At 31.2% G+C, this 26,883-nt stretch overlaps 1 protein-coding gene across 2 annotated transcripts in view; it reads right to left on the bottom strand.

Annotated features, from left to right (window-relative positions):
• Positions 1 to 26,673, bottom strand: part of LOC139499021 (rho GTPase-activating protein 18-like) — a 39,453-nt gene extending 12,780 nt beyond the window's left edge. The window contains exons 1-7 of one of the 2 annotated variants that reach the window (XM_071287686.1): positions 26,535 to 26,673; positions 9,262 to 9,409; positions 8,468 to 8,533; positions 7,512 to 7,681; positions 4,801 to 4,951; positions 4,111 to 4,259; positions 1,134 to 1,181 (exon numbers count right to left, since the gene is read on the bottom strand). In XM_071287686.1, the coding sequence (XP_071143787.1) occupies positions 1,134 to 1,181; positions 4,111 to 4,259; positions 4,801 to 4,951; positions 7,512 to 7,681; positions 8,468 to 8,533; positions 9,262 to 9,373 (696 nt within the window). In that variant the 5' untranslated portion in view covers positions 9,374 to 9,409; positions 26,535 to 26,673. Of the gene's footprint in view, positions 1 to 1,133; positions 1,182 to 4,110; positions 4,260 to 4,800; positions 4,952 to 7,511; positions 7,682 to 8,467; positions 8,534 to 9,261; positions 9,410 to 16,632; positions 16,653 to 26,534 lie in introns of those variants that run through there. The other variant, XM_071287687.1, reaches the window with a different exon arrangement.
• Positions 26,674 to 26,883: the final 210 nt, after the last annotated feature.

Below are 26,883 nucleotides of genomic sequence, written 5' to 3'. Positions count from 1 at the left end.
TTTTGAATTTTTTTGAATTTTTTTGGCACTCCCTGTCAGAATTGCAGATGGTTAAATGTCATGTTTGGTTAGGGTCCTGTACCCTAAAATCATTTAATCTCTTTAAAGAAGCTTTAATTGAATAATCCTCCCAGTGCCGACATTTTTCACATTTGTGCTGGGAGCAGCCATTTTGATTGTTTGGGTATAGTAAAATACGGATCTGGATCGGACCTGAAACGATTTTTTCCCGGAATTGAATAAAAAGATCTAGGGTCGGGGGCTTTGAGTCAGGGTCGGTCGGGAAACAGGAAACAGACATATATTTTTTTTTGGCCTAAACTGTAAATTCAGGAATTATTGCACGGTTTTTATCAATGCCAATAGGTGGTTACAGCAATAATAACAACTCACATTCTGTTATCGGATACACTTATTATTAGGCGGATTTCAACTTTGTCCATTCTTCAAAATTCAAATTAAAAAGGGAGTCAATAATTTTTGAATTTACAGTATAAATCAACATAATGACAAAATTTTCTATTAATAAGGAGATGTGGTATGATTACCAATAATTAAGACATCTATCAACCAAAGACTACATATTAGTTTGCTATACAAAAAGGTTTTCGACATATGATTTCGCTTTTTACAATTCTTTATTTAATAAGTTTTAAATAGATGAATTATATCTTTTTATTAAAAATAAAATTGTGTTTAGATTATTGTAAATTCCAATTAGATTTTCTTTATCTATCAAGGTTTTAAAGATATAAGACAATAAATGCATTTCACCTGTATGTTCTATTTTTAGCCATGGTGGCCATATACAGGAATCAGTTACAGCTAAACGTTAATTCAAGCTTTGTAATTAGCATTGACATTTTCAAACAATATTTATAGGCATATTTTAACCTGTATATAATATATTTTAATTTGTTTGGACATTATCCCTATTACAATTGTACAATATACAAACAAAGTAAGCAAGCTAACCAAAGTCTTGCTTTACATGCATTAGGAAATTAGCTGTAAAGTTTGGTTGAAATAAGTCCAATGGTTTCAGACAATTTTTTTGTAAAAGTTTACAATGAAAGCAACAGGTTTTACAATAACTTACTGGTAGATTAACAACAGGTTTTACAATAACTTACTGGTAGATTATCCCTGAGTTCCTTTCTCTCCATTATATGAACTGGTGCCTGAAATTATATCAGAAAAAAAATCTATAAACATGTGGCATTTGATCACAATGTGCAGAATATATTTCTACACTACAAAACCCTACTATTTCCAATGATCATTTGATCACTTTACAAAGTATGAATCAATTGAAATTTTTTGAGAAATGATTAAGTATTGTAGTAAAAAAAACATTCAAGAGACATTTCACTTCCTGTCACTGACCTTAGTTTCTCTGTGATCTTCTAAACTACATCATGTACATAACAGATAGGTTACTTTCTGATGTGCATTTAGATGTTATGAATTTAGACCCTTGGTAATGTTGTGACGTCACAATTAGACACAATGACGTCACAATAGCAACTATGACGTCATAATAATTTGACGTCATAATAGCCACAAAAATTCTGGTCTTCCATGCTCCATAATAGAATTTTGAATACATTTTGCGTAAAAAATTTATTTTATATAATTATTTTGTGCGCAGATATATTTATATATATTTTCTACCCAATAATCTACATATATATAGTATAATAGTGACGTCACACTTAGACAAAATGACGTCACAATAGCAACTATGACGTCATAATATTTTGACGTCACAATAGCCACACAAATTCCAGCTTTCAATGCTCAATAATACAATTTTGAATAAAATTTGCAATAAAAAAAAAATAATTTAATAATCATTATGCGCTCAGATATATTTATATATATTTTCTACCCAATTATCTACATATATATATGGTATAATAAAGAAAAAGCTTTTAGTGGACTTTGCTCATTGTTAAAGGTAGCTGTTAATTTCTGTGTCATTTGGTCTCTTGTGTAGAGTTGTCCCATTAGCAATCATACCACATCTTGTTTTTTTTATATTTCTTACTAATTATGTTAAGTTGTCTTGATTAATTAAAAGTGCCCTTTCAATCAGAAGAGTGAAGAATTGAAAAATAAATATTAAAAATATAAATTCCATTTCTACCCAATGCAATAATCTACATTTAGTATGATAAAAAACACATGGGAAATGTACTTTATTACTAATTACATTGAGTTCTCTTGATAATATTAAGTAAACTGACTTTTTCATTCAAAATTTAATTAAGATATAGAAATTGATCTTGAAGAAATTCATCCTTTCTCAGATTTATATATTTTCTACCCAATATTCTATATGTAGTATAAAAAGGTAAAAAAAAACTTTTTTCTACAAGAAGTAGAATTAATTTTGTAAATAAGTTATTAAGGTGGTACCCAACACTTTCACTAAAATTAATTTGGCTCGTTTAATTTTCATAAAATTTTGTCAAAATATTTACTTTGACCCTTTAACAAAACTATAAAAATTTAAAAAATTTTGAACCAACCATTTTGTCAGAAAAATTACACTGGTTATATAGCAGTTTGACACAAACCAATTTTGATCATCGAGAAGCTTAATATTCCCTTTACAACACAACGTAAATAAAATGTTAAGCTGACTTTACAGAGTTATCTCCCTGTAGTGTTAGGTACCACCTTAAATTATAAGTTTCAGCTCAAGAAAACTACCTAAATGCTGTTAGTATTTGCATTTGTATAAAGAACATAACTCTAAATTATTTCCCCTTAATATTATCAGTTTAATTGAAATATTTTAAAAACCTTATTTAAGATTGTAAAAGGGAAAATAAATAGAGATTTTGTTCAAAACTGGAAATAATCAATTAAAGTCATGGCTATTATTTATGTTAATTTTAACTTCAATACTAATATCTATAAAACTGCCTTTTTCATTCAAAAAAGGAAGAAATGAAAAAAAAATATTTAAAAAATCCATACTATATGACAACAGTGTTGCATTAAAGTATTCATCAGGTTTAAATCATAATGATTAGGGCTTGTGCTATGTTATTCTAATGCGACACTGTTTCATTGTTTGTAATTTTAATTTTGATTGGAAAAGGTCACCTATTTTCCTGGCATCAATTCACATTTGATATTATGAAAATGTACATGCAAGCTTACATGCAAGAGCAGACAATGTATAACAGATTTAAAATGTATGTTTTGAGGTTGTTTTCAGCAAGTTTAATCAGACAGGTGTCAATGACAGTGCATTATCCTATTTGTTAGTTTTATATCAAAATCATCAGGGCTTGCCCTACGCTATATTATAATAGCAGTGCACGATCGTATCTGTTTGGTTTAAATCAAAATGATAGTGGTCTGAAGTATGGTGTGATGGTATAAATGTTTTTATAAACATGATAAATATGCAGCCAAATAGAAAATGCATTATGTATAATCAGCATAAAAAGTATTTGTTCTGTAGCTGTGAATATGATTACCTGGTGCATATACCTTCCTCTTAGATAAAACAGCTGTCATAAAACAAACAATTTTACTAGAATACCATAACAGCTGAATTAATATTTGATTAGCATGGTTGCAACTTTTTACAATCTGATCAATTTCTTTATTCTAGTAGCATCTTGTCTTTTATTTTTTCAAAAATTGAGATTTTCTTTAAAAATGTGTATTTTTATTTCTTTTTCATATTTACTAAGCTGAATTTCACTTTTATTTTATTATTTTCTAATAACAGAACAGAATTTGACAATGTTTTTTATTTATGTGGAAAACCCACTTGTAATTTGAATTGAGCAAAATTTCCCACATGATGTTGTCCCACAAAAAGAGAGGCCAGTATATTATTTTGTCAAAACAAATAGCCTTTGTCTGCAGTGTCAGTCTTTTATCATGTTTATATAATGAAATTATTACCGGTTATACATTATTAACAAAATTTAGTCCTGGTATCTATGATGAGTTTATTTATTACCCGGGTGGGGGGAGGGGAAACAAACATATTTTTAATTTTGGCCTGATGTTTTAGGCTTCTACTTGTGGTAAGCCAGAGACACAGATGTAACCCTATCAGACAACAGAAGTAAGTTTTACCCTTTCTTTTGGTACTGTAGGTTCACTAATCTTGATATCCAATGATACATCCTCATCTGATATGCTGGGCATGGGATGGCTCAGGCTCGTCTTCGTAAAACTTGTCTGACGGAATGTACCTCTCGGTTGCATGCTTAATACTTCTACACCTATCAACAAAAGTCCATGATGATTCATTTTGACGTAATTACATTATCAATTTTGAGTGCGGGAGTGTCTCACTGCATTGAAGACCCATTTGTGGCCTTCAGTTTTTATCTACTCTGACCTATTCCCCATTTCCATTCTCAATTTCTTAACAGACTTTTGGAAGCATTAATACAAAATTGAAAGAAAGCTCTTTATTAAAACAAAATGAAGCAAAATGGATGAAAACCTGTCATGCCTATCTTGCATAGGACAAATAATACTCTAGAAATGAGTAAAAGAACCTTAAATTAATTAAGAAAAAAGAACCTTCTAAAATTGAGTAAAATAAACTAAACAGTTCGAATAAAAAAATAAAAAAATTTAGTAAAACAATTTGGGTATTATTGAAGAACCTATGTACTTATACACAGATATTTAATTGGTATCTTGAATTTGCAATCCTGAACTTCCTGGATTGAAACATATCCACTACTGTCTAATTTGTTGTAAAATTTTGTTTAATACCTGCATAGGTATAAAGCTTTTTAAAAGTAATCTAACCTGTGGCCATCTTGTCTGCAACATTCTCAGTTTTACGTCCGGACATAGAATAACCTCCCTTGTTTTTTGTAAAGCTGTATCTTTCAGCATTTTTACCCCGAATACCATCCACTTCATCAGTGCCATGTCTTGGTGATGCACCATAACCTTCCTGATATAAAATTCAGTGTCATAAATTAGAAATCTACAGCTTTTCTTTTATGACAAGACTTCAGGTTAAGGATGTTCGCTTGTCATGTTTTGGAAATGTTGTAAGATTTTCGGAATCCTCTGGTTTTATCCATTTGATTGGCTTAAAAAAATTTGCCCATTGACCCCCAAATGTTTTGCATGTATAATCATAAACTATTTGTTCAAGTCTTATAAAATCTTATTTATTTTTTAATAGTTTTTGAGAACTCTAACTTGTCAATGATAAAGCTATGAAAAGTCAAGGGAGAACATTTTCCTGCCAAAATTTCAAAGGCTAATAGCTTGAAAACAAGCAAATTGACCTCTATACATGTTTTGGCTTCCTTAATTAATCCCCCATCGATATATACAAGTTTTATGAAAAGCTATTTATTTTGAAACTGAGCAGCAAACTTCCTTAATGGAGTGCAACTGAATGAACTGTTGCTGGCTGCACTGCTTTTTTTTTTACATTTTTATGCCTTAATTTTCTTATTCAATTATAAGGAGGTGCACTTGTTATCATTTCCTAAAACAATTAATTCCAGCATTTAAAAACACATCAATCAAAAAATAAACTGACAATGCCATGGCTAATCAAAGTGATGGAAATCACTCATGGAAAGATTAGAAGAGTAGTTTGAATTATTTCATATTAAGGTATGGTGGGGAAAAATGAACATTTATAAAGCACTATTGCTGAAAATTGCATTTACAGCAGGTCTTTAGAAGGAAACTTGCTTTTTCAGTATGAGGATAAAATGAGCTCAAATTATATAATATGGGTCTCTTAATTTGCACAATTTTATTTAAACTGCAGTTTATATCTTATCGAAATTATGTTGCCGGTTCTGAACATGTTTCAAAAATACAAAAAAATGCAAAAATTCTTCTAGTAAACGTTACCAACTATCCTTGTAAGACATAAATCTGGACCAACAGCTTAAAACTATAAAGTGTCAACAAAAAAAATTGAAAAATCATGTTTTGGGGCATTTTGAAAGTTGAAACAGAGGTTATATGGCATTGAAGATTAAAAGTTTTAGAGCGCCTTTTGATCAATTTTTAAAGTATTTTTCAACACACCTGGGCATTGAAAATGTACTTTTTCAACGTAAACCAATTAAAAAACTTATCTTATTGAAATGTGGATTCTTTCTTGATTGCAAAAATATATATTAACTTTTAATAAAAATTCAAATGACTAAAATAGACATAATGATTGATGGGAAATAAACTAATAAACAATGGTTTTTTATAATTAAAAGTTTTAAAATTTTTAAACTGTTTCAAGCCAATTCCTGATAAAAAAAAAAGTGTACTAATTTAATTGTTGATTAATTACAGATGATTATTGGAAATTTATCAAGTAAATTATAGGCCTTACTTGAATACCTTTTATTTATTCATATTTCATTTTTTTAAGATCTTGTTAATCCATTAATCATTTATCTTTTAGATATAATTTACAGAATCACTTTATGTAATGTAGATCAAAAGTAGTTGGCAATAAATAAATCTATCATCCTTATAAATATCAAACATCTAATATCATGAATATACACATTTGTGTATTCAATTATGAGGTCAAATAGTTGTGTATTAAGAATTATATTGAGTGGTCTGTATAATTATGTAAGACTGAGGTTGATAGGTAATGTGGTCAATTTGATTGGCAGTTTAGGAGGTTGGGCATTGTAATCAAAGGTCCACCTTGTCTCTGATTGTTTAGTGATAATGACAGTAGTCAATCATACCAATTGAATCAATACCCAGTTACCTAATCAAAATGTTTTTTAAAAAGCCTGCACATCAACACACCTTAATGACATAAATTCTTGAATGAACTGCTCCAATAAAATACCCAGTTTTGTTCAGTTAATATGTGTATTATGTGCACATACATCAGAACCATAGGGAACTATATTTCAGTGTGAATACATTTAGTAACAGTAGCTAACCTGTTGTTAGGGAGGCCAGTGCCTAAGTAAAGATTTAGAACAAGTTCTAATCTTTCCAAAAATGAAAAAGACAAACAGACAAACAATAGTACACATGACACAACATAGAAAACTAAAGAATTAGCAACACAAAGCCCACCAAAACTAGAGATGATCTCAGATGCTCTGGAAGGGTAAGCAGATCCTGCTCCACATGTAGCACCCGTCGCGTTGCTTCTGTTATAACAAATCTGGTAAAGAGTATAATTCTGTTGGTCACATTCATGAAAGGGAAGGGGATTGTAGTTACGACGTAAGAAACATATCCGCTATCATCTGTGAAAAGGTAATTCAATAACGGTCAACCACTTGCCCCATCAGTATCTTCTTCTAAGCAGGATCTGCTTATTCTTCCAGAACACTTGAGATCACCACAGTTTTTTTGGAGGGTTTCATGTATCTCAGTATCAAGATTTCTATGTTGTGTTATGTGTACTATTGTTCAACTTTTTGTCTTTTTGGACTATTAAATCATTGGTAATCATATAAAATTTCTTATTCTCATTCAGGCACAGAACCTTTTTTTCACAATTTTCTTACCCAAGACTTAGTTTTAAAAATATCTCTGACATCAGTCTTATTACTCTGTTTCTGTTTCTTCCTAATCGTTGCATTTAAGGTATCTACCCTCCTTTTCACAACAGCAGCCTGATGGGAGGTCAAGGTCGCAGTGAGGGCCTCAATGTCATCTTCAGACAAATCCTTCCCATCTGTAAACAAAACATTGATATAGAATTACTTTATGTTTAGTACATGTAATCGAAATGATTAAATACGAATAAATAAGATCTGATATGATTGCCAATGAGACAAATCTTCACAGGAGACCAGATGACACAGAAATGAACAACTATTGCACACTGTCAAGATTTTTTTAATATGATATTTAATAAGTGTATTAAAGGATACCCATAAAAATGCGCTGCAGAGTCCCAAATGTAATAACTGAAGATACTAGGGATTGTGAGTGATTCACGGTGAAATATCTTTCTGTATAATCAACAGGTAATACAATGTAATTGACAGGGTAAATAACTAACACCAACAAGAGTAGTTTTTGTGCGATCAGGTTATGGGTTCTGTTCCAGACGTACATTTAATGTTCTAAGTAGATATAAGAAGATGTGGTATGAGTGCCAATGAGAAAACTCCCCATCCAAGTCACAAATCAATTTGTAAAAGTAAACCATTATAGGTCAAAGGTCTAATTGAAATTTATCTACAAGCTGTGGTTCTTTAACTCAATCAGCCAAAGCTGACCTTTATATTAAACTTTAGAATATTCTAAATAAGCTTAAGGTTCTTTCTGGCAGATGGTTTTTTATTTTAAATGTGTAAATACGATTATTCCCTTTTTTAACCTCAGGCAATCATTTTCATAAAAGCTTAATTTGAATTTTGTGGCTTTTATCAAATTTTCTCTACAAATACTGTAATTTTTTTGTCATATTCATCCATAAGTTAAATCATCAAAAGTATCCATTATAGGTACTGACCATGCAAGGCATTAACAACAAAACCATAACCAGCTTCATTCAGCCATGCTGCCTCCTGTTCACCTTCTGAAAAAATAACAAATACATTGTACATTTATTATACTAGAAAAGTTGTCTTCTTTAAATAAACAAATTATACAATGTGGACTTATTTAATTCAAAAGTTGCCTTCTGTAAAAAAAATAAAAAATGCAGACTTATTTACCTTAAAAGTTGCATTGCAATTGATATTTTGAAATAATATTAAAACAGCTGATATATTCGTTTAGCCAATACCTGATTAGTTGGAGTCTACAGAATGTCTAATATTGCAACCAGATACTTATTTAACAAGAATGTGTCCCCAGTACACGGATGCTGCATCCGCACTATCATTTTCTATGTTCAGTGGACCGTAAAATGGGGAAAATCTCTAATTTGGCATTCAAATAGAAAGATCATATCATATGGAACATGTGTATTAAGTTTCAAGTTGATTGGACTTCAACTTCATCAAAAACTACCTCAACCAAAAACTTGACCCTGAAGCAGGACGAACAAACGCACATACCAGAAACAAAATGCCCATAAATGGGGCATAACGTAAAAATCAAAGCCAACCAAACTTTCATCCTACCTGTTTAGCAGATAATGAGCAAATACTTAATTTAAAATCATTCAGCTGACCAAATAAGAGATGACCTTGACCTTCCCAATTTGAAGCCAACACATTTTTCTAGGAATTTTGGGACCTCATATATTGCTCCTTTTTACTAACTCCTCCATTTTAAACTCGGTAAACATGGTGAACTTACCGTCAGGTGTTTTTGAGTGGAGATCTTCTTCACCATCATCGTCCTGATTGTTCTCTATATCATGGAACTCCTTCCAATAATCATCGTAAAGATTACTACTCGGTCTTGCCATGGTAACACATCATGTCAACAGTTACTCCATGGTAACCTAAAAATAAATAGAAATTATACTACTTGGCTTAAATAATATGGCAATGGTAACACCTTAGATCAACAATTACTCTGTGGTTACCTGAAAAATAAACATAATTTAAAGATTAAAACTTGGCTAACTGCCATGGTGACACATCATGTCAACAGAAACCAGTTACTCCATAGCAACCTGAAAAATAAATGTGAACCAGGTGCTCCGCAGGGCGCAGCTTTATACGACTGCAGAGGTCGAACCCTGAACAGTTGGGGCAAGTATGGACAAAACATTCAAGCGTGATACAGCTCTGAATTTGGATTGTGATCAAATTTTTGACATTACATGGGTTTTTTTACACAAAACAAAGGTCAAGATTTTACAAATCAATTAAAGATTTCTTCTTCAAACTTTTTAAATCTAAAATTAAATAGTTGACACAGCATAGGTTTCTGACACAGAATGAATGTGGTCTAATGAACTTAAAATATTTTTTTTGCCTTTGAGCAATTCACTATGCTGTTGAATATTAATCCTCTCAAAAAAATGTTTGAAGAAATTTTCTTTTTATTTATGAAATCTGAAATGAGAAAAATTTAACCCCCCCCCCCCCCCTTTTTTTTTCACATCCCCGTTTCCCTTTTTCCAAAACTGATATCAATTCAAATTTCTAATGGAGTTTGCAACAATAACTACTCTTTTAAATACATCATAAAATATTAAAATAAAGTGCTTGTTATCACTGAATGGTAAAGATTGGTTGGTAGTAAAAGTGAATATACATTGTTTATTGTATAAAACAATAAAAAAAAACTTCATCAGCAACATTTTATATTGGCAAATTTCCAATGAAGTTATTTACATAAAGTTATTGGCAAATAAAAATAGAAAATGACATCATAGTCATGTCTGGCAAATGTCCAACATACATTATCTAAAAACATTTTAGATAAGATAAGGAAAAAAAGCTTCATCAGCAACATTTTATATTGGCAAATTTCCAATGAAGTTATTTACATAAAGTTATTGGCAAATAAAAATAGAAAATGACATCATAGTCATGTCTGGCAAATTTCCAACATATATTATCAACTTCTATTCTATACAAAGAAAGATAACTCCAATTGAAAATTAATTGCTATTGCACAATATTGTGCAATTAGATATTTCTTGCTATTGTGCAATACTGTGCAATTAAAAATTTCTTGCTATTGCACAATACTTGATATGGAATCCTGATTTGGACCAACTTGAAAACTGGGCCCATAATCAAAAATCAAAGTACATATTTAGATAAAGCATATCAAATAAGCCCAAGAATTTAATTTTTGTTAAAATCAAATTTAGTTTAATTTTGGACCCTTTGGACCTTAATGTAGACCATTTGAAAACTGGACCAAAAATTAAGAATCTACATACACAGTTAGATTTGGCATATCAAAGAACCCATTTATTCAATTTTTTATGAACAAAGTTTAATTTTGGACCCCAATTTGGACCAACTTGAAAACTAGGCCAATAATTAAAAATCTAAGTACATTTCTAAATTCAGCATATCAAACAACCCCCAGGATTCAATTTTTGTTAAAATCAAACTAAGTTTAATTTTGGACCCTTTGGACCTTAATGTAGACCAATTTGAAAACAGGACCAAAAATTAAGAATCTGCATACACAGTTAGATTCGGCATACCAAAGAACCCCAATTATTCAATTTTTGATGAAATCAAACAAAGTTTAATTTGGACCCTTTGGGCCCTTTATTCCTAAACTGTTGGGACCAAAACTCCCAAAATCAATACCAACCTTCCTTTTATGGTCATAAACCTTGTGTTTAAATTTCATAGATTTCTATTTACTTAAACTAAAGTTATTGTGCGAAAACCAAGAATAATGCTTATTTGGGCCCTTTTTTTGCCCCTAATTCCTAAACTGTTGGAACCAAAACTCCCAAAATCAATCCCAACCTTTCTTTTGTGGTCATAAACCTTGTGTCAAAATTTCATAGATTTCTATTAACTTAAACTAAAGTTATAGTGCGAAAACCAAGAAAATGCTTATTTGGGCCCTTTTTGGCCCCTTATTCCTAAAATGTTGGGACCAAAACTCCCAAAATCAATCCCAATCTTCCTTTTGTGGTCATAAACCTTATGTTAAAATTTCATAGATTTCTATTCACTTTTACTAAAGTTAGAGTGCGAAAACTAAAAGTATTCGGACGACGACGACGACGCCAACGTGGTAGCAATATACGACGAAAAATTTTTCAAATTTTGCGGTCGTATAAAAATACTACATGTACTTGGTTTTAATACTACATGTTCTTGGCTTTAATACTATTGGCAATGTAAAACATCCTGTCAACAGTAACTCCATGATTAAACCATCGTTATCTGAATACTACATGTACTTGTAGTTCCCCTTTACATTTGCTATAATCAGAATACATTTTGATACACTGTTCCAAAATATGGAATGGAAAAGAAAGAATATGGGTTATCCATCCGTGACACAAAATCAGTATATACACAGAAAAAAAAATACAAAAAGCAAAGGAACAGTGCATGTATTGTTGTTCTACATCTCAAAGTCACAGTGAGACCTACAATATTGAGCGAAATCTTTTATCTCTCTGCAATTTTTTAAAATAGACCCTTAGTCATATTATATGCACTGGTTGAATAATTTTTATAGTAAAACTGACACCACAACCTTTTCTACATGTATATATATATTTGATTCCCATAAAAGAATAATTTGTCACTATGTCTACAACTTAAAGAGCCCCACACTTCACATCAACAAAAGCTCCATTAACTATCCGAAAACAAAAGCAAATTTATGAGAATAATAACATTAATACATGTATTCTGTACAATGTACAAGACTACTGCTCTATTCTAGACTGTAATAATCATAATAGCAATATATATATAATTCTCATCTATAATTTCAAATATTCATAAAATGATGCTATAGGCTAATACTTGTTTGATACAATGTTTAAATTAACAATATAGAACTAATAACAAAAGCTATTTAATATAATAGACCATCTGCAAATTACATTTTCTGGTCTAATAATAGAATTATTCCTGTAATCATAACATGAGAGGTATAATATTGACTTAGTTCAGCTTAGGGTATCAACATGAAAATGAATCGCAGAGCATTGAACTAACTAAAACAAAATAGGGCTAGACGCCTAAAAAATATTCAAGAAAATAAGTTGCTTTAATGTTAACTCTACATCTCATGATCTGCTTTAATTTTCTGATGAAATCAATGAAATTATGTCATATTGAACATGTTGAAAATTCTCCATCAATCTCTGCAAATATAAATATGAATCCAGTTAATTCCATCCAAAGGGGGTGTAAAATCCCCTTTCTGCTCTTACTATATATATAGCTAGTGCCAATGAAAATGACTGTGTCAGACAGTGTGTCATACATTAATTGCAAAAGCAGATATTTTCAACTGTTGTAACAATGTCCTACATTTGTCTATACTAAAAGATGGGGATGGCATTGACACCCGATGCATAATTCCCAAATCCTACTTTTTGTAATTTTCCCCTTCTATTTTTTCAGATTCCACTTTTTTATCCCCAAAAACCCATATCCCCACTTTTCCCCAGAGGCATATCCTATGCTCTTCAACTTCGTACTTTATTTGGCCTTTCTAACTTTTTTGGATTTGAGCGTCACTGATGAGTCTTTTGTAGACGAAATGCACTTCTGGAGTATATACTAAATTTAGTCCTGGTATCTATGAAGAGTTTATCTACATACCTACATAAACATTAGCATATCGTCCAATTAATACATGATATATTTTATCTACTTTCCTTTACCACCCTAAATGTTTATTTTAATTACTCATTTGAGATAAAAGCTTCGGTGTTTAAAATGAATTAAAATTCCTAAAATATTGAAAATATAACATAATTGCCTGGCAACAGCAGAATCCCTAATATAATAAAAGTTTATATTTAACTATACTGTGGAACAACACTTCCTAATTTTTGGATGTCTTGGTTTAACAAATATTTTGGGATACCGGTAGTAAAGAGTTACATCTTTTTTTAGATGTCAGAAGAGAAAATAGTAGAAGCAATTTACATGACATTTATCTCTATAATACAATGTACATGCATGCATGCTCATGGCAGTACACGTGACCTTGAGTTTATAATTTCTGCATCATTTTGTTGGTCTCTTGTCATGCTTGTGGAGAGTGACTTATTGACAATCATACCATATCTTGTTTTTTATTGAAATTGTAGATGGAAGTTAAAGGCAATTTAGATATATTTCATTTAAGGATGTACTTAGGTGAGGTTTTGGAATTTGTGTCAAATGTTCGGACTCCTTGGTGTTTTTCCATACAATACAATGTAAAATATTTTGCCCCATAACACCCATTTATTTTTTCATATAAGACTTAATAGCTCATGAAAACTCATTTACCAAAATTTTAGAAGATTCTTAATTTTCTTTCTTTTGTTTTGAGACCCAATAATACCAATGCAAATATAAGGTAAAAGTCTGAGTCAGTCTTTTCCCGCCATATTTTAATTCTCAAATATCTCGAAAAGGAGGTCCATGACCTATCAATATTTTTAGCTTATGTTTATCCTTAATTGATGCTCTACCAGCTTATAGTACGTATCAATTTTAACTTCTTAATTTATTAATTTTTACCTAACCTCACCTAAGTACATCCTTAAGTAATAATAACAAACTTTATTACATTCCATGCTACACGATAAAAAGATGGCTCTTTGAAACTTAGAATTATAGTCATTTTGTACCATAATAAATTTCCAGTGTTCCCCCTTAGGGCCCTTTAAGCATAATGGTAACGTGATGCTCTGTTACTTGAATTTGATATGATATCAGAAATGATTTTCTCATAGATTATGTTACGGATGAAATACCATAAAATCTGAAGCAAGATGGTATTCTATATGAGATTTGTTGGTAACTACTGAAAAACCATTTTTTACCATGCGGACAACTGATGCTTGCATGTCATTTTCAATCATGTGTAAAATTAAATGTATTCCATATGTCATATTAATATAGAAGACTAACTACATTACAATGTTAATGTACAAATTGTTTGCTCTTTCATACCATTCTAATAACGGATAAATAGAATTTTGCAAACAAAACTGAAAATTCAATCTGTTCATTGCTTTTTTGTTCTCTGGTGAAAAATAGCTTAAGTCCCTGTTCCCTACATTTTTTGACAGAAAGATCTTTCAAGGCCTTCTATTGCTAACTGACTAATCTATGCATTATGGGATTTGTTTATCGTTGAAGGCTGTAAGTCATTTGCTCTCCGGCTGAGAGTTTTCTCAATCATACCATTTTTTTTTCATTTCTAATTACTGTGGATTCATTCATATTCGTTGGATACCAATTAACGTGGATTTCATGGGTACAGATGAACCATGTAATTCAAATGTTCAACAAATAGCATATTTGCAATAGGATTTGTATATATACAGAGATAGCTGCAAAACCACAAAATCAAATAATCCACCAATATGCAAGTTTTCAGCATTCCACAAAAATTGATACCCACGAAAATAAATGAATCCACATGGACTATATATATATCCAGATTTAAACAATGATCCTTTTTTTCAACCTTTCAGTAATTAAACTCTAGCTATTATTAGCAAAATCAACACATTAGGAGCTGAAAATGAAGAATAAACCTGTCAGCAATTGGCCGTTTTAGAAACTAAAGGACTATGGGTAATTTTATTGTTCGTACCCCAAAATGAAAATAACGTCACGTCATTGGTTGAATTTCCATTGTTTAGGACATTTTTAACCAATCACGATGCTTTGGTGTACACTTTTGGAAATATTACCCAGAATGCATTATATTCTGAAACGGCGAATTTAAGCTTTATCAAACTTATCAAATTGTCTTTGAACTGCTGATTTTATATGCAGATTTAGTATGGCTGTCCCTTTTATAGATTTGTAGGTTAATATCTTATTGCTTTCATGCTATTAAAAATATTTATACTATATTCTCATGAATGTTAGTCATCTTAAAATATTAAACAAAATTCTTTTCCTAAACATGTAAAAATAAATATAAACCATTTTAAAAATTTATCTGAGCAAAATGTTCTATCCTTATTTCAAAATTAAATCGGTTTTCAATCGGCAAAACTTATGTTGGTACATGTATACATTTTCAAATATTTATTCCCTTATACAAAGTATCTGTAAAAATCACACAAAAAAGAAACAGTCATACCAGACTATATTAGATTTACAAGACACTGACCCAGATTACATTTTAAACTTCATGGACATAAACGATAAAGTTAAGTTTTGCACATGTCATTTAAAATTCTGTACAAATGTATGCTGAATAATCTCCCACATATTTGTAAATCTTTTAGTGAACATTTATACACTACTAACAATGACTAATTCATATTAAGAAGCTAGATCCTTAAATTTGTAGTAATCCTATAATCATATACAAAAGTCAACTTTTCTTACCGTACCTTAAAATCAGCTTTTAATTTTTGTAATGAATCCACATTTGTAACTTAAATTAGCTGTCTAAAAATTAGTACAAAATATACCAGCTTGCCCTAAATTTATTATATTAGCTTTAATTAAACATGTTAAAGAATAAAACTTTTTAAAATGTACTTTGATCATGTAATTGTATCTCATGAGAAAATAAGTTTTACTGTGGATACGTTATAATTCTTTAGATACTAATTTTCGTGGATTTGGTGGTTACAGATGAACAACGAAATTAAGTATTCAACAAATTACATATTTTCTATAAGGTAATATGCAGGTTTTGTCAAAACCACAAATCAAATATCCAAGAAGTGTTCCTCATTCCAAGAAAATTGGTACCCACGAAAATAAATGGATCCACAGTATCACACGTTGAACTCTATATGACGGATTCAGAAAGAAGATAACGGAAGCCCAGTCTAAAGCTCTCATAAACATTTTTTAGCACTATACTCAGACTAAGAAATCAACCAATTAGAGAAAAGGTATTTTGAGCCCCAATTTTGTACTTCAGATTGAGTGATAAAGTTTTAAGACAGAGAGCTGTAATGTTAATGCTGTGCATTATTTATGATTTACTCTTAAATTACATTCTAAAAAAATCTATTTTCATAACAATATCATTAAAACTTGAATTTACCTAAAAAACTTATTAGTATATAAATTGCTTTACCATTTCAAAGAATACATAATTCTGAGTCCGACACTGTAAACTCCAAAATGATGTGAATATTTCTTAACGTGAATCAATATCTACATGTATGAACTATAAAATAAATGTTTACATTTTTTCGTTGATAAATAGTCTGACTTACATATATACTATTAATAGATCTAGATATATGATAATCTACTTTTAAATAATCAGATTGTAATCAAATGTAAATCAAATAAGGCCAAATAAAAAAGTATCTGTGGATCCAGTTACATCTGAAAAAAAGTTAGGGTAGATAGGTAGGGATTTTATTTTTATTATTTTATGGTTTTCTTTACATTGAGTCTATGGGAGCAACATTCTGACTTTAACAGTGCTAAATGAACTAGAGGCTCTAAAGAGCCTGTGTCGCTCACCTTGGTCTATGTGAATATTAAACAAAGGAAGCAGATTGAAAATTGACTACAAAGGTCAATAACTCCTACAGGGGTCAATTGACCATTTCGTTCATGTTGACTTATTTGTAGATCTTACTTTGCTGAACATTATTGCTGTTTACAGTTTACCTATATTTATAATAATATTCAATATAATAACCAAAAACAGCAAAATTTCCCTAAAATTACCAATTCAGGGGCCGCAACCCAAAAACAGGTTGTCCAATTCATCTGAAAATTTAAGGGCAGATAGATCTTCACCTGATTAACAATTTTACTTCATGTCAGATTTTCTCTAAATTATTTGGTTTTTGAGTTATAAGCCAAAAACTGCATTTTACCCCTATGTTCTATTTTTAGCCGTGGCAGCCATCTTGGTTTGATGGCCAGGTCACCGGACACATTTTTTAAAATAGAAACCCCAAAGATGATTGTGGCATAGTTTGAATCAATTTGGCACAGCAGTTTCAGAGAAGAAGATTTTAGTAAAAGATATATAAAATTTACGAAAAATGGTTAAAAATTGACTTTAAAGGGCAATAACTCCTAAAGAGGTCAACTGACCATTTTGGTCATGCTGACTTATTTGTAAATCTGACCTTGCTGAACATTATTGCTGTTTACAGTTTACCTATATCTATAATAATATTCAATATAATAACCAAAAACAGCAAAATTTCCTTAAAATTACCAATTCAGGGGCCGCAACCCAAAAACAGGTTGTCCAATTCATCTGAAAATTTCAGGGCAGATAGATCTTCACCTGATTAACAATTTTACCCATGTCAGATTTGCTCTAAATGCTTTGGTTTTTGAGTTATAAGCCAAAAACTGCATTTTACCCCTATGTTCTATTTATAGCCATGGCGGTCATCTCGGTTAGTTGGCGGGGTCACCGGACACAATTTTTAAACTAGATACCCCAATGATGATTGTGGCCAAGTTTCAAATAATTTGGCCCAGCAGTTTCAGAGGAGAAGATTTTTCTAAAAGATTACTAAGATTTACGAAAAATGGTTAAAAATTGACTATAAAGGGCAATAACTCCTAAAGTGGTCAACTGATCATTTTGGTCATGTTGACTTATTTGTAGATCTTACTTTGCTGAACATTATTGCCTTTTACAGTTTATCTCTATCTGAAATAATATTCAAGATAATAACCAAAAACAACAAAATTTCCTTAAAATTACCAATTCAGGGGCAGCAACCTAACAACGGAATGTCAGATTCATCTGAAAATTTCAGGGCAGATAGATCTTAACCTGATTAACAATATTACCCCATGTCAGATTTGCCCTAAATGCTTTGGTTTTTGAGTTATAAGCCAAAAACTGCATTTTACCCCTATGTTCTATTTATAGCCATGGCGGCCATCTTGGTTAGTTGGCGGGGTCACCGGACACAATTTTTAAACTAGATACCCCAATGATGATTGTGGCCAAGTTTGGTTAAATTTGGCCTAGTAGTTTCAGAGGAGAAGATTTTTGTAAAAGTTAACGCCGGACGCAGGACGACGACGACGACGACGGACGCCGGACGCCAAGTGATGAGAAAAGCTCACTTGGCCCTTTGGGCCAGGTGAGCTAAAAATTAGTAAGGGTTCCGCGGAACCCAGTGTCTCGCCTACTTTTGCTGTTAATCGCAGACTCAACAAAAATGAGGGAAAACATCAATAAAAATTTCCATCTCGATTCTGTCTTTTGATTGAAAGAAGCTTCCAAGTTTGGTAAAAATCCAGGATAGTTTATGAATCTAATAAATGTTTTATAAACTTTAACTGCAGACTGTATGTAATGTTAACTGGAAGAAAAACTAAGTCCATTTATAAGTAAAATACAGAAAAAGTGGATTTTTTTTTTACAAAATTTACTTCTGAATAATATCTTATGATCAGAAACAAGCTTTTGTCCAAGTTCGGTAGAAATCCAGGATAGTTTACAGGGTTTAAAAAATCCACTAACCCGACGCCCGGGACTAGAGCATTTACGCCTCAGGCAATCTAAACTTTTAACCCAATATGCCCGACGGACTAGTAACAAAAAATTCTTGGCTTTTCCAAAATAGATAGTGGAAAATCCCTTCATCCCTATTCTATCTTAGCAAATCAGATTCAATTACGTCATCCCGGATTTGGGTTTGTACAGGTCCAGGGTTGCGTTCAATATCGTAGTGGCTACTTAGGGATATGCAGATTTATGACTATTGAACGTGTAGCTAGCCTAGCTGCAACATAGATATTGATAGCAGCTAGGCTAGCTACTCGTTCAGTAGACAAAAATCTATGTAGCACTACGTAGCCGCTACAATATTGAATGCAACCCTGTTGTACAGTTACATGTTTTAAAAATAGAACAAATAACTCAGGGTGGCCAGGAATCATCTATTGATCGCAATATCTCATACTTCCAATATCATTTTCTCAGTACAGGGGGTATTGTACATAATTGCCTTTGTCGAGATTTCAATTAAAGGTACTGGTTATTATGTATTGGTCTTGTCGGACAACTGTTGAACACGAAACAATACAACAAAATATATATTTCAAAACATTTTAGAACGGGGGGCACCTGATTTACTTCGTCAGTTTCAAAGCAAAAATCAGTAGATGAAAGGGATACTTAATGAGGCTGAAAATTCATCCCAAAAAAATGTAAAAACGATAGGGAAAAGCGGAAAAGAACATATCTAGTGACATGGACAGAAAGATTCCTCTAGGTAAGGTCGGCTGTGGCGCTGGGATGAAAATCCGAGACCATGTTCTGCGAATATTGCCAGTGTTTCCCCGAGCACGTCAATAAAAGGTCTCCCTTGTATGTGTGGACAACAAATATAATAATTAAACCACTTATTTCACACGATAAAACCAATGAACATGTTTTCTCTGCCAGAAAATATTTAATGACCCATAGTACTACAACGGATAAAAATGAACTAGTTTAATACAGTGTATAATGTCCCCTTCAAAACATGACACCCACCCTGTATTATGCAGCAAACTCTGATTTGTAAGGCACACATGGGCTAGCAGGTCGGTTTTGATGGGCTAGCAGTTCTTCAAACAGGGCTAGTAAAATCCTGCTGCCAATAAGTCCTGTGCTAGTTAGCTGTAACAACATTTTTTAACCCCTGGTTTAGGAACGTTATAAAAAATTTTAAAACTTAAACCACAGAGTAAATGTTTTGTTTCTGGCAAAAAGTCCATTTATAGTAAAATACGGAAAAGTGGAAATTTATTTTTACAAAATTTTCTTCTTGATACTTTCTTGATCATAAACAAGCTTCTGTCCAAGTTTGGTACAAATCATGGATATTTTATGAAACTTATTAAAATTCTAAAAACTTTAACCACAGAGTGAATGTAATGTTTCCTTGCAGAAAAACTAAGTCCATTCATAAGTAAAATACGGAAAAAATAGAATTTTATTTTTACAAATTTACTTCTGGATACTTTCTTATGATCATAAACAAGCTTCTGTCCAAGTTTGGTAGAAATCCAGTATAGTTTAAGAAAGTTATTAAAATTTCAAAAACTTTAACCACAGAGTGAATATTTGTGGACGCCGCCGACGACGACGCCGACGGAATGTAGGATCGCTTAGTCTCGCTTTTTCGACTAAAGTCGAAGGCTCGACAAAAATGACAATAAAATGTTAAGGGTAGGCTATTTTTAAGACGAAAAAGTAGGGACGGTAGGGTTACTGTAACCACACATATATTTTCATTTGGCCTAATCAGATTGTTGACAAACGTATATCAAATAACAATTGTTATTCAAAACATCCTTGTAAAACCTGATACATTGGTCTATATACACATGATACAATATCATAATGAATTTAACACTCCATCATGATTCTTTAAGCTCACCCACCCACCCACAACTTTACCTACATTGACTCTCTTTTGACACAAGCTTTTTAATACGTCAATTAACAAATCAGCTTTTAAAGAATGTAAATATTATTTATAAATTTAACATGGACAAATTGTTGGACACCAAGACTTATGATTTTAAAAAACAATCATGTAAAATAATGATTCACTATTGAACACGGGCCTTCACAATTTGCACATCAATGTGGAATGTGTATTTTTACGAACTTATCTATCTCTTTTGACTTGAGGATGCTAAATCTTCTAATAAATACCTCAATGAATTCCAAAATCACAGCCCAGCAGATGCTATAAAAGAATGTGTTATTGTAAATCAAAATATTGTCTTATGAAATATTGTACCACAAGACAATTGCATGTATCATGAAATATTGTCCTCGTCTGTGGAAAAATGTCCAGAGAAGGACAAATTATCATAGCGAAATTTTGTCTGTATAAAGACAATACATGTATTTCACAGATGAATGCTATGGAATTTTGTCTTGTTAAAGGGAGGTTTTATTTTGTGTGAATTAAGACAATATTTCACAGATAAATACTATGAAATTATGACCTGTTAAAAGGAGGTTATATTTTCAAACATTTTTGTCTGATTGATTGATAAGTGTTAAATGCCACTTTCAGCAATATTTTGTTATTTTGTGAATGTCAGCTATTATATGTGGAAGAAGCCTGAATCTCTAGAGAGAGCCCCTAAACTTCGACAGAAAAATGTGAAAATATGATATATTACATGCATTAGCTGACACAATTTACGACTATAAATTTTAGCACTTTGTCACGATGATACTGGCATTTACATATATTCAAACTTACATGATATACATTGATAAACATTCAATACATATTTGACTTTAAACTTAAGCCGTCAATTAACAAATCTGTTGTTAACATCGTAAAAGAATCTTACTGATCTAGAAATTTGACGTGGACAATGTATGGACACAATAATATTGAAAAATCTTTTAAATGCCACTGTTTACAATACTATAAGATTTCTTTATTCATTATTTATTTTGTTTCTGCGTGTGTACACAGTTGTTGTATACAAACATTTGCCCTGTTGTAATTTAACCTCTAACTCTGAAGTGATATGAAATTTGCAGTCAAGATATTATATATTAAAACTTATTTAGTCATTTGGATTCAAACATGATTAATTTGAATGAAAATTATAATGAAATCATAATTATTAATAAAATGTTTAAAACATTAGCAGACCCAAATGTACATGTACAAAGTAGCAAGCCTAGTATTTGCTAACTATTCCATAATTCAGGTTTACATGGTCTAGTAAAAATCTGAGATTTTTTAATACATTGTACATTGTGTACATGGAGATTTTTTTGCTGTGTTGAATACCCATTGGTGGCCTGGCTGCCTGAGCTGTTTTCTACTCTTTGATCTAGTTGTTATCTCTTATTTTATTTACATTTCATCATTATAAAACATACATTTCAAGTTATAAACATGTATATATAAGGAAACCTTATATCTCAAACATCTTAAAATTGTATGCAAATTAGAGCTAATTTCCTAATGCATGAATAGTCCAACTTTCATAGGCTTGCTTGCTTTGTTTGTCATGTTTGTATGAAGGTTTGCTCAAGTTTTGCCATTAATATTGCCATTTCAAACAGTATATAAGGCATATTTGTATATGTTATATTTAAATTTGATTGTATGTTATCCCAATTACATTTGACAATGATTTGTACATTATATACAATCAAAGCAAGTAAGCTAACCAAAGTTGGACTATACAAGCATTAGAAAATTAGCTGTAATAGATTTTTATTCACCAGTTCTAGGATAAATAACATTTGACACTGTAAAAGTATACGTTTTAAGATGATTAAAAAAAAAAATGACGTGAAGTTTGTTTATAATCATCTTCTTAAATTTCATGATCACATGAATCACACGAACAAATTATAAATATGATAATTAAATGGTCATCATCTAAATCTTTGACAAACCACAAGACAATGAACTTGAAATCAATGACCAATGACTAGTTAACTGTTTAAATGAGCTGGTGTTGACAGACTAATTTAAGGTGTAAGCATGAAACATGATACATTTGTATAAATTATCGTACCATAAGTTGAGATTTCTGTGGTAAAGTACTAAACCCACTTTTGCAAATGTAAAGCATCTTCATACAGGTATTAAACATGGTAGAAGTCCCTAATTAGCATGATTAGTTTTATTATGAAATAACTTAAAATGTATATACATGTCCATGTACATATTACAATGTGTTACATACATGTCCATGTACATATTACAATGTGTTACATACATGTCTTGCAAATTGTCAATGAAAAAAACCCAACATTTTAACAAACTTGACGTTACGTTACAATCTTTTTATGTGACAATTCAATTGGATAACTGAGTGAGAGTCAAAATACAAAATATTCCACATCTTAATCTTTATCTACAATATCTAGACATAACTACAGACAAAAACAAGTACAATGTATGTGTCCTTAGTACACAGATGCCCCACTTTGCACTATCATTTCCTATGTTCAGTGGACTGTGAAATTGGGGTCAATATTAGAAAGATCATATCATAGGTGATATGTGTACTACGATTGGACTTCATTAAAAACTACCTTGACAAAAAACGTTAACCTGAAGCGTACACTGTCGATTATAAGTTTCCAGGGGAGATAACCTAAAACATTATTCTTTTGAGTAATGACTTTTTGAATAAAAAAATTATTATATCTCTCCATGGAAACTTCCTACAAACATATTGCAATTTCACACACATTTTACTGAATATGAAATGTTTTAATTCACATCATGTCTGATTCTTATGAATATAGCTACTTTTCGAAAGAAAAACTATATGAAAGCTTGCATGTACAAACTGATAGACTGATTCTGTCACAACATCATTAAAGTGGAGTTAAAGTCTTATAGGATTGTAAGTATGTTTTATTATATCACTTTGCACTTTCATGACTTGACTGTGGTTTTCTACAGCAGTAAGTTCAAATTTCTGACCAGTTGAACAGTTTGATTTTGTAAAACAAATTGCAATTTGGTCAGAATTTTGAATTAGTTGCAATTGGTGTAGAGCAACACTAACAGTCAAGTCACAGGAATTAAAAAGTTTACTTGATGTAATTAAAATAAGGAAAGGTCCAAGTTTTAACATGAATTACAGTACAGGTCAAATGCAAAGATGTTTAATTTTATCTTATCTAGTTGCACAATTATACATGCATAATGTATAAGTCATCTTGTCAAAAAATTATTTACCCCAAGAACCAGTTTGGCCACAACATAACAATTTCAAGTTTATTTACAATTTACACAGTGTGAATACGTGTATGTTGAGTATGTTTAAATGAAGATACATTATGTTACCATAATCTTGATAATTGAGGACTTTATTCAAAAAAAATACAGGCAAAGTTTATATTAGATGTTTATGAAATGTCAATCACGATAATGATATATTGATGAATCACAATAAAATTTTAACCAATTTGATGGTAACTGAAAATTACCGTTTGACACCTTACAGAAACTAACAGACTAGCATTGATATCCTAAGAACCACAGGAGCGTGTATTATAGATGTTTTGGGGCATAAATATTTGACAGTCAAGGCTTAAATTAAAATATTGTTTGTTTGCCCTTTACCGACCGACCCTATAAATTTGTTCCGCCTGAAAATCTTTTATTTGTATTTACCAGCAAGATTATATTTTATTTTAATTTTTCGTTCCTACTAAAAATCTTATATTTGTATTTCCCGCTCAAAACTTTTTTATCGGAATCCTCGGGTTTTATCTTTTTAACGTATAAGGTCCAGTCCATTTGGTATCACGTGAGCATTTGACATGAACACTTGCATTTGAACAGTTGAAGTTTCAAAGCATTTGTTTGAAATCAATGTTGAACGCTTTCTGAAATCATGAAATGACGTACGTTACTCTGTACCTTCATATGACATATCTAAAGAGCAGGGTTCATTTAAAAAAAGTTCGTTTGATACAAAATTATCAACATGTGTACTAACTATTTTGTAAACGGACGTTGTATTCTATGTAGAGATGGCCTTTTGTGATCAGCAGATCAGGATGATTATGTTAACGATGCCGCTATATTATTTTTATCCGACATGAACCAAAGGTGACAAAAGCCTGTAAAGTGGAGAATATTTGGCAGTAAAATTGCCAATTTTTCCATACAGATTATTTATAAATGCGATGTAAAATACGTGACAATTGAGTTTTAAGTCTTGTAGCATTTTTATTGGAAACAAAGGCACACACGAAATTTTAAACACTCTAGGGACTTTTTCTACTAGTAATGTATGTCTGCCCAGACATATCTTACCCTTTAGGTATATACTGTCAACGTATATTTTTTCCACCTAACAGAAGTTCCAATGGAAACTTTGTTATAAACAATGCCATATCATCTGTTCCTGTTGGAACAAATAGTCTATATCATTTATTCCGTTAGCAGGTTAGGAAAATTTTCTGTAATATTTATTCCAGTGGAAATAATATTCCAGAATATTGTTTCCATTTGGGACTTATATTATGAAGGATCTTCTATTCCGTGACAGTACAATGTACGTAGTACAGAATATAAGTGCAAGTTCAAACTCTTCAAAAGTTCCAGGCATATAAACGTTGAAAATATGCGACACGGCTCTATATTTTGATATTTGAAAACAAAATAGTAGTGCATATGAATTAGCTACACATTCTAGGCGAATTTTTTTTTCAAAACTAATAGTCCCAGAAAACTTATTTGCAAAAGCGAAACAGACAAAAATGACATTATGCAGATTTTGTATCTATTAAATAAAATATTATACCTACCTGCCTACCCATGACAAAAAATATACCGAGTCAAAATATTTTTTTTGGGAAAAAAATAAAATATTTTACCTACCTACCTACCCTGTTTCAAAATATAGGGTCGGAAAAGGGCAAACAAACAATATTTTAATTTAGGCCCAACTGGTATATGCGTTATACATTGTGCAAATCGTCTGTTATTAACTGCATACCAGTTGACTGACTTATATGTGGGTAGTAATGGCCTTTACCGTCAGGCGTCAAACTGCCATTTTCGGCTACCGTTAGCATCAAATTGATTAAAAATATACCGTGATTAGTCAAAATATCCTTATCGTGATTCTTCAGAGGTCTCAAATAATTATCGTTACGTTATTTTTTGAAAAGATTCGTCAAAATCCTTCAATTTTTTTTTATCGTCTAAAAGAATGTGCATATTTTATCGTCATGCACCAAAAATTACCGTTAACATCATTTGGCAAGAATTTTTAACCTTATTTGTCATGAAGGTACACCCATTACCACCCTCCTATATTTACAACCCAAAACATAGATCTATGAAATCTGCAGCTTTGTTTGCCATACACTAAATAAGTGTGTAGCAAAGCCTTTACTACATGTATGTTTAGTACAACCAGGATGAAAAAGAACTGTAATGACAGTATTGTAAATAGTACCTGTCAAACCTAGCTTGTCGTATGAACCTTGCATAATTTCCTTGATTATATTATTACTGAAGACGTGCTTACCGTTTGTGTTTTTATTTCTTTCTTTTTCTGTATGAAACGTTATTCCAATTCAATGTTAATTATTTATAAACATCTGATCTTTTCCATCACCTGTGAGTTTGAGATTGTAAAAAAAGCACCTGTTTATTTCCGGTTCTGTATTGCGCATGTGGAGGCAAAAAAGGGGGGTGCATTTAATATATAAAAATATTATTTGGCTTAACCGTCGGGCAGGTCCGATTAAAATATAGACGATAAGAATTAAAAAAATACAGTTGCTTTCGCTAGACGAGTGTCAATCATATTTACTCATTATTATATTATAATAATGTTTAAGAAAATATTCATTTATTTTATAAAGAATAGACAG

This window comes from Mytilus edulis, chromosome 12 (genome assembly GCF_963676685.1).
Source record: "Mytilus edulis chromosome 12, xbMytEdul2.2, whole genome shotgun sequence".
Lineage (NCBI taxonomy): Eukaryota > Metazoa > Mollusca > Bivalvia > Mytilida > Mytilidae > Mytilus > Mytilus edulis.
Note: the sequence above shows the minus strand (reverse complement) of the source record. Positions and strands in the feature narration are given on the sequence as shown.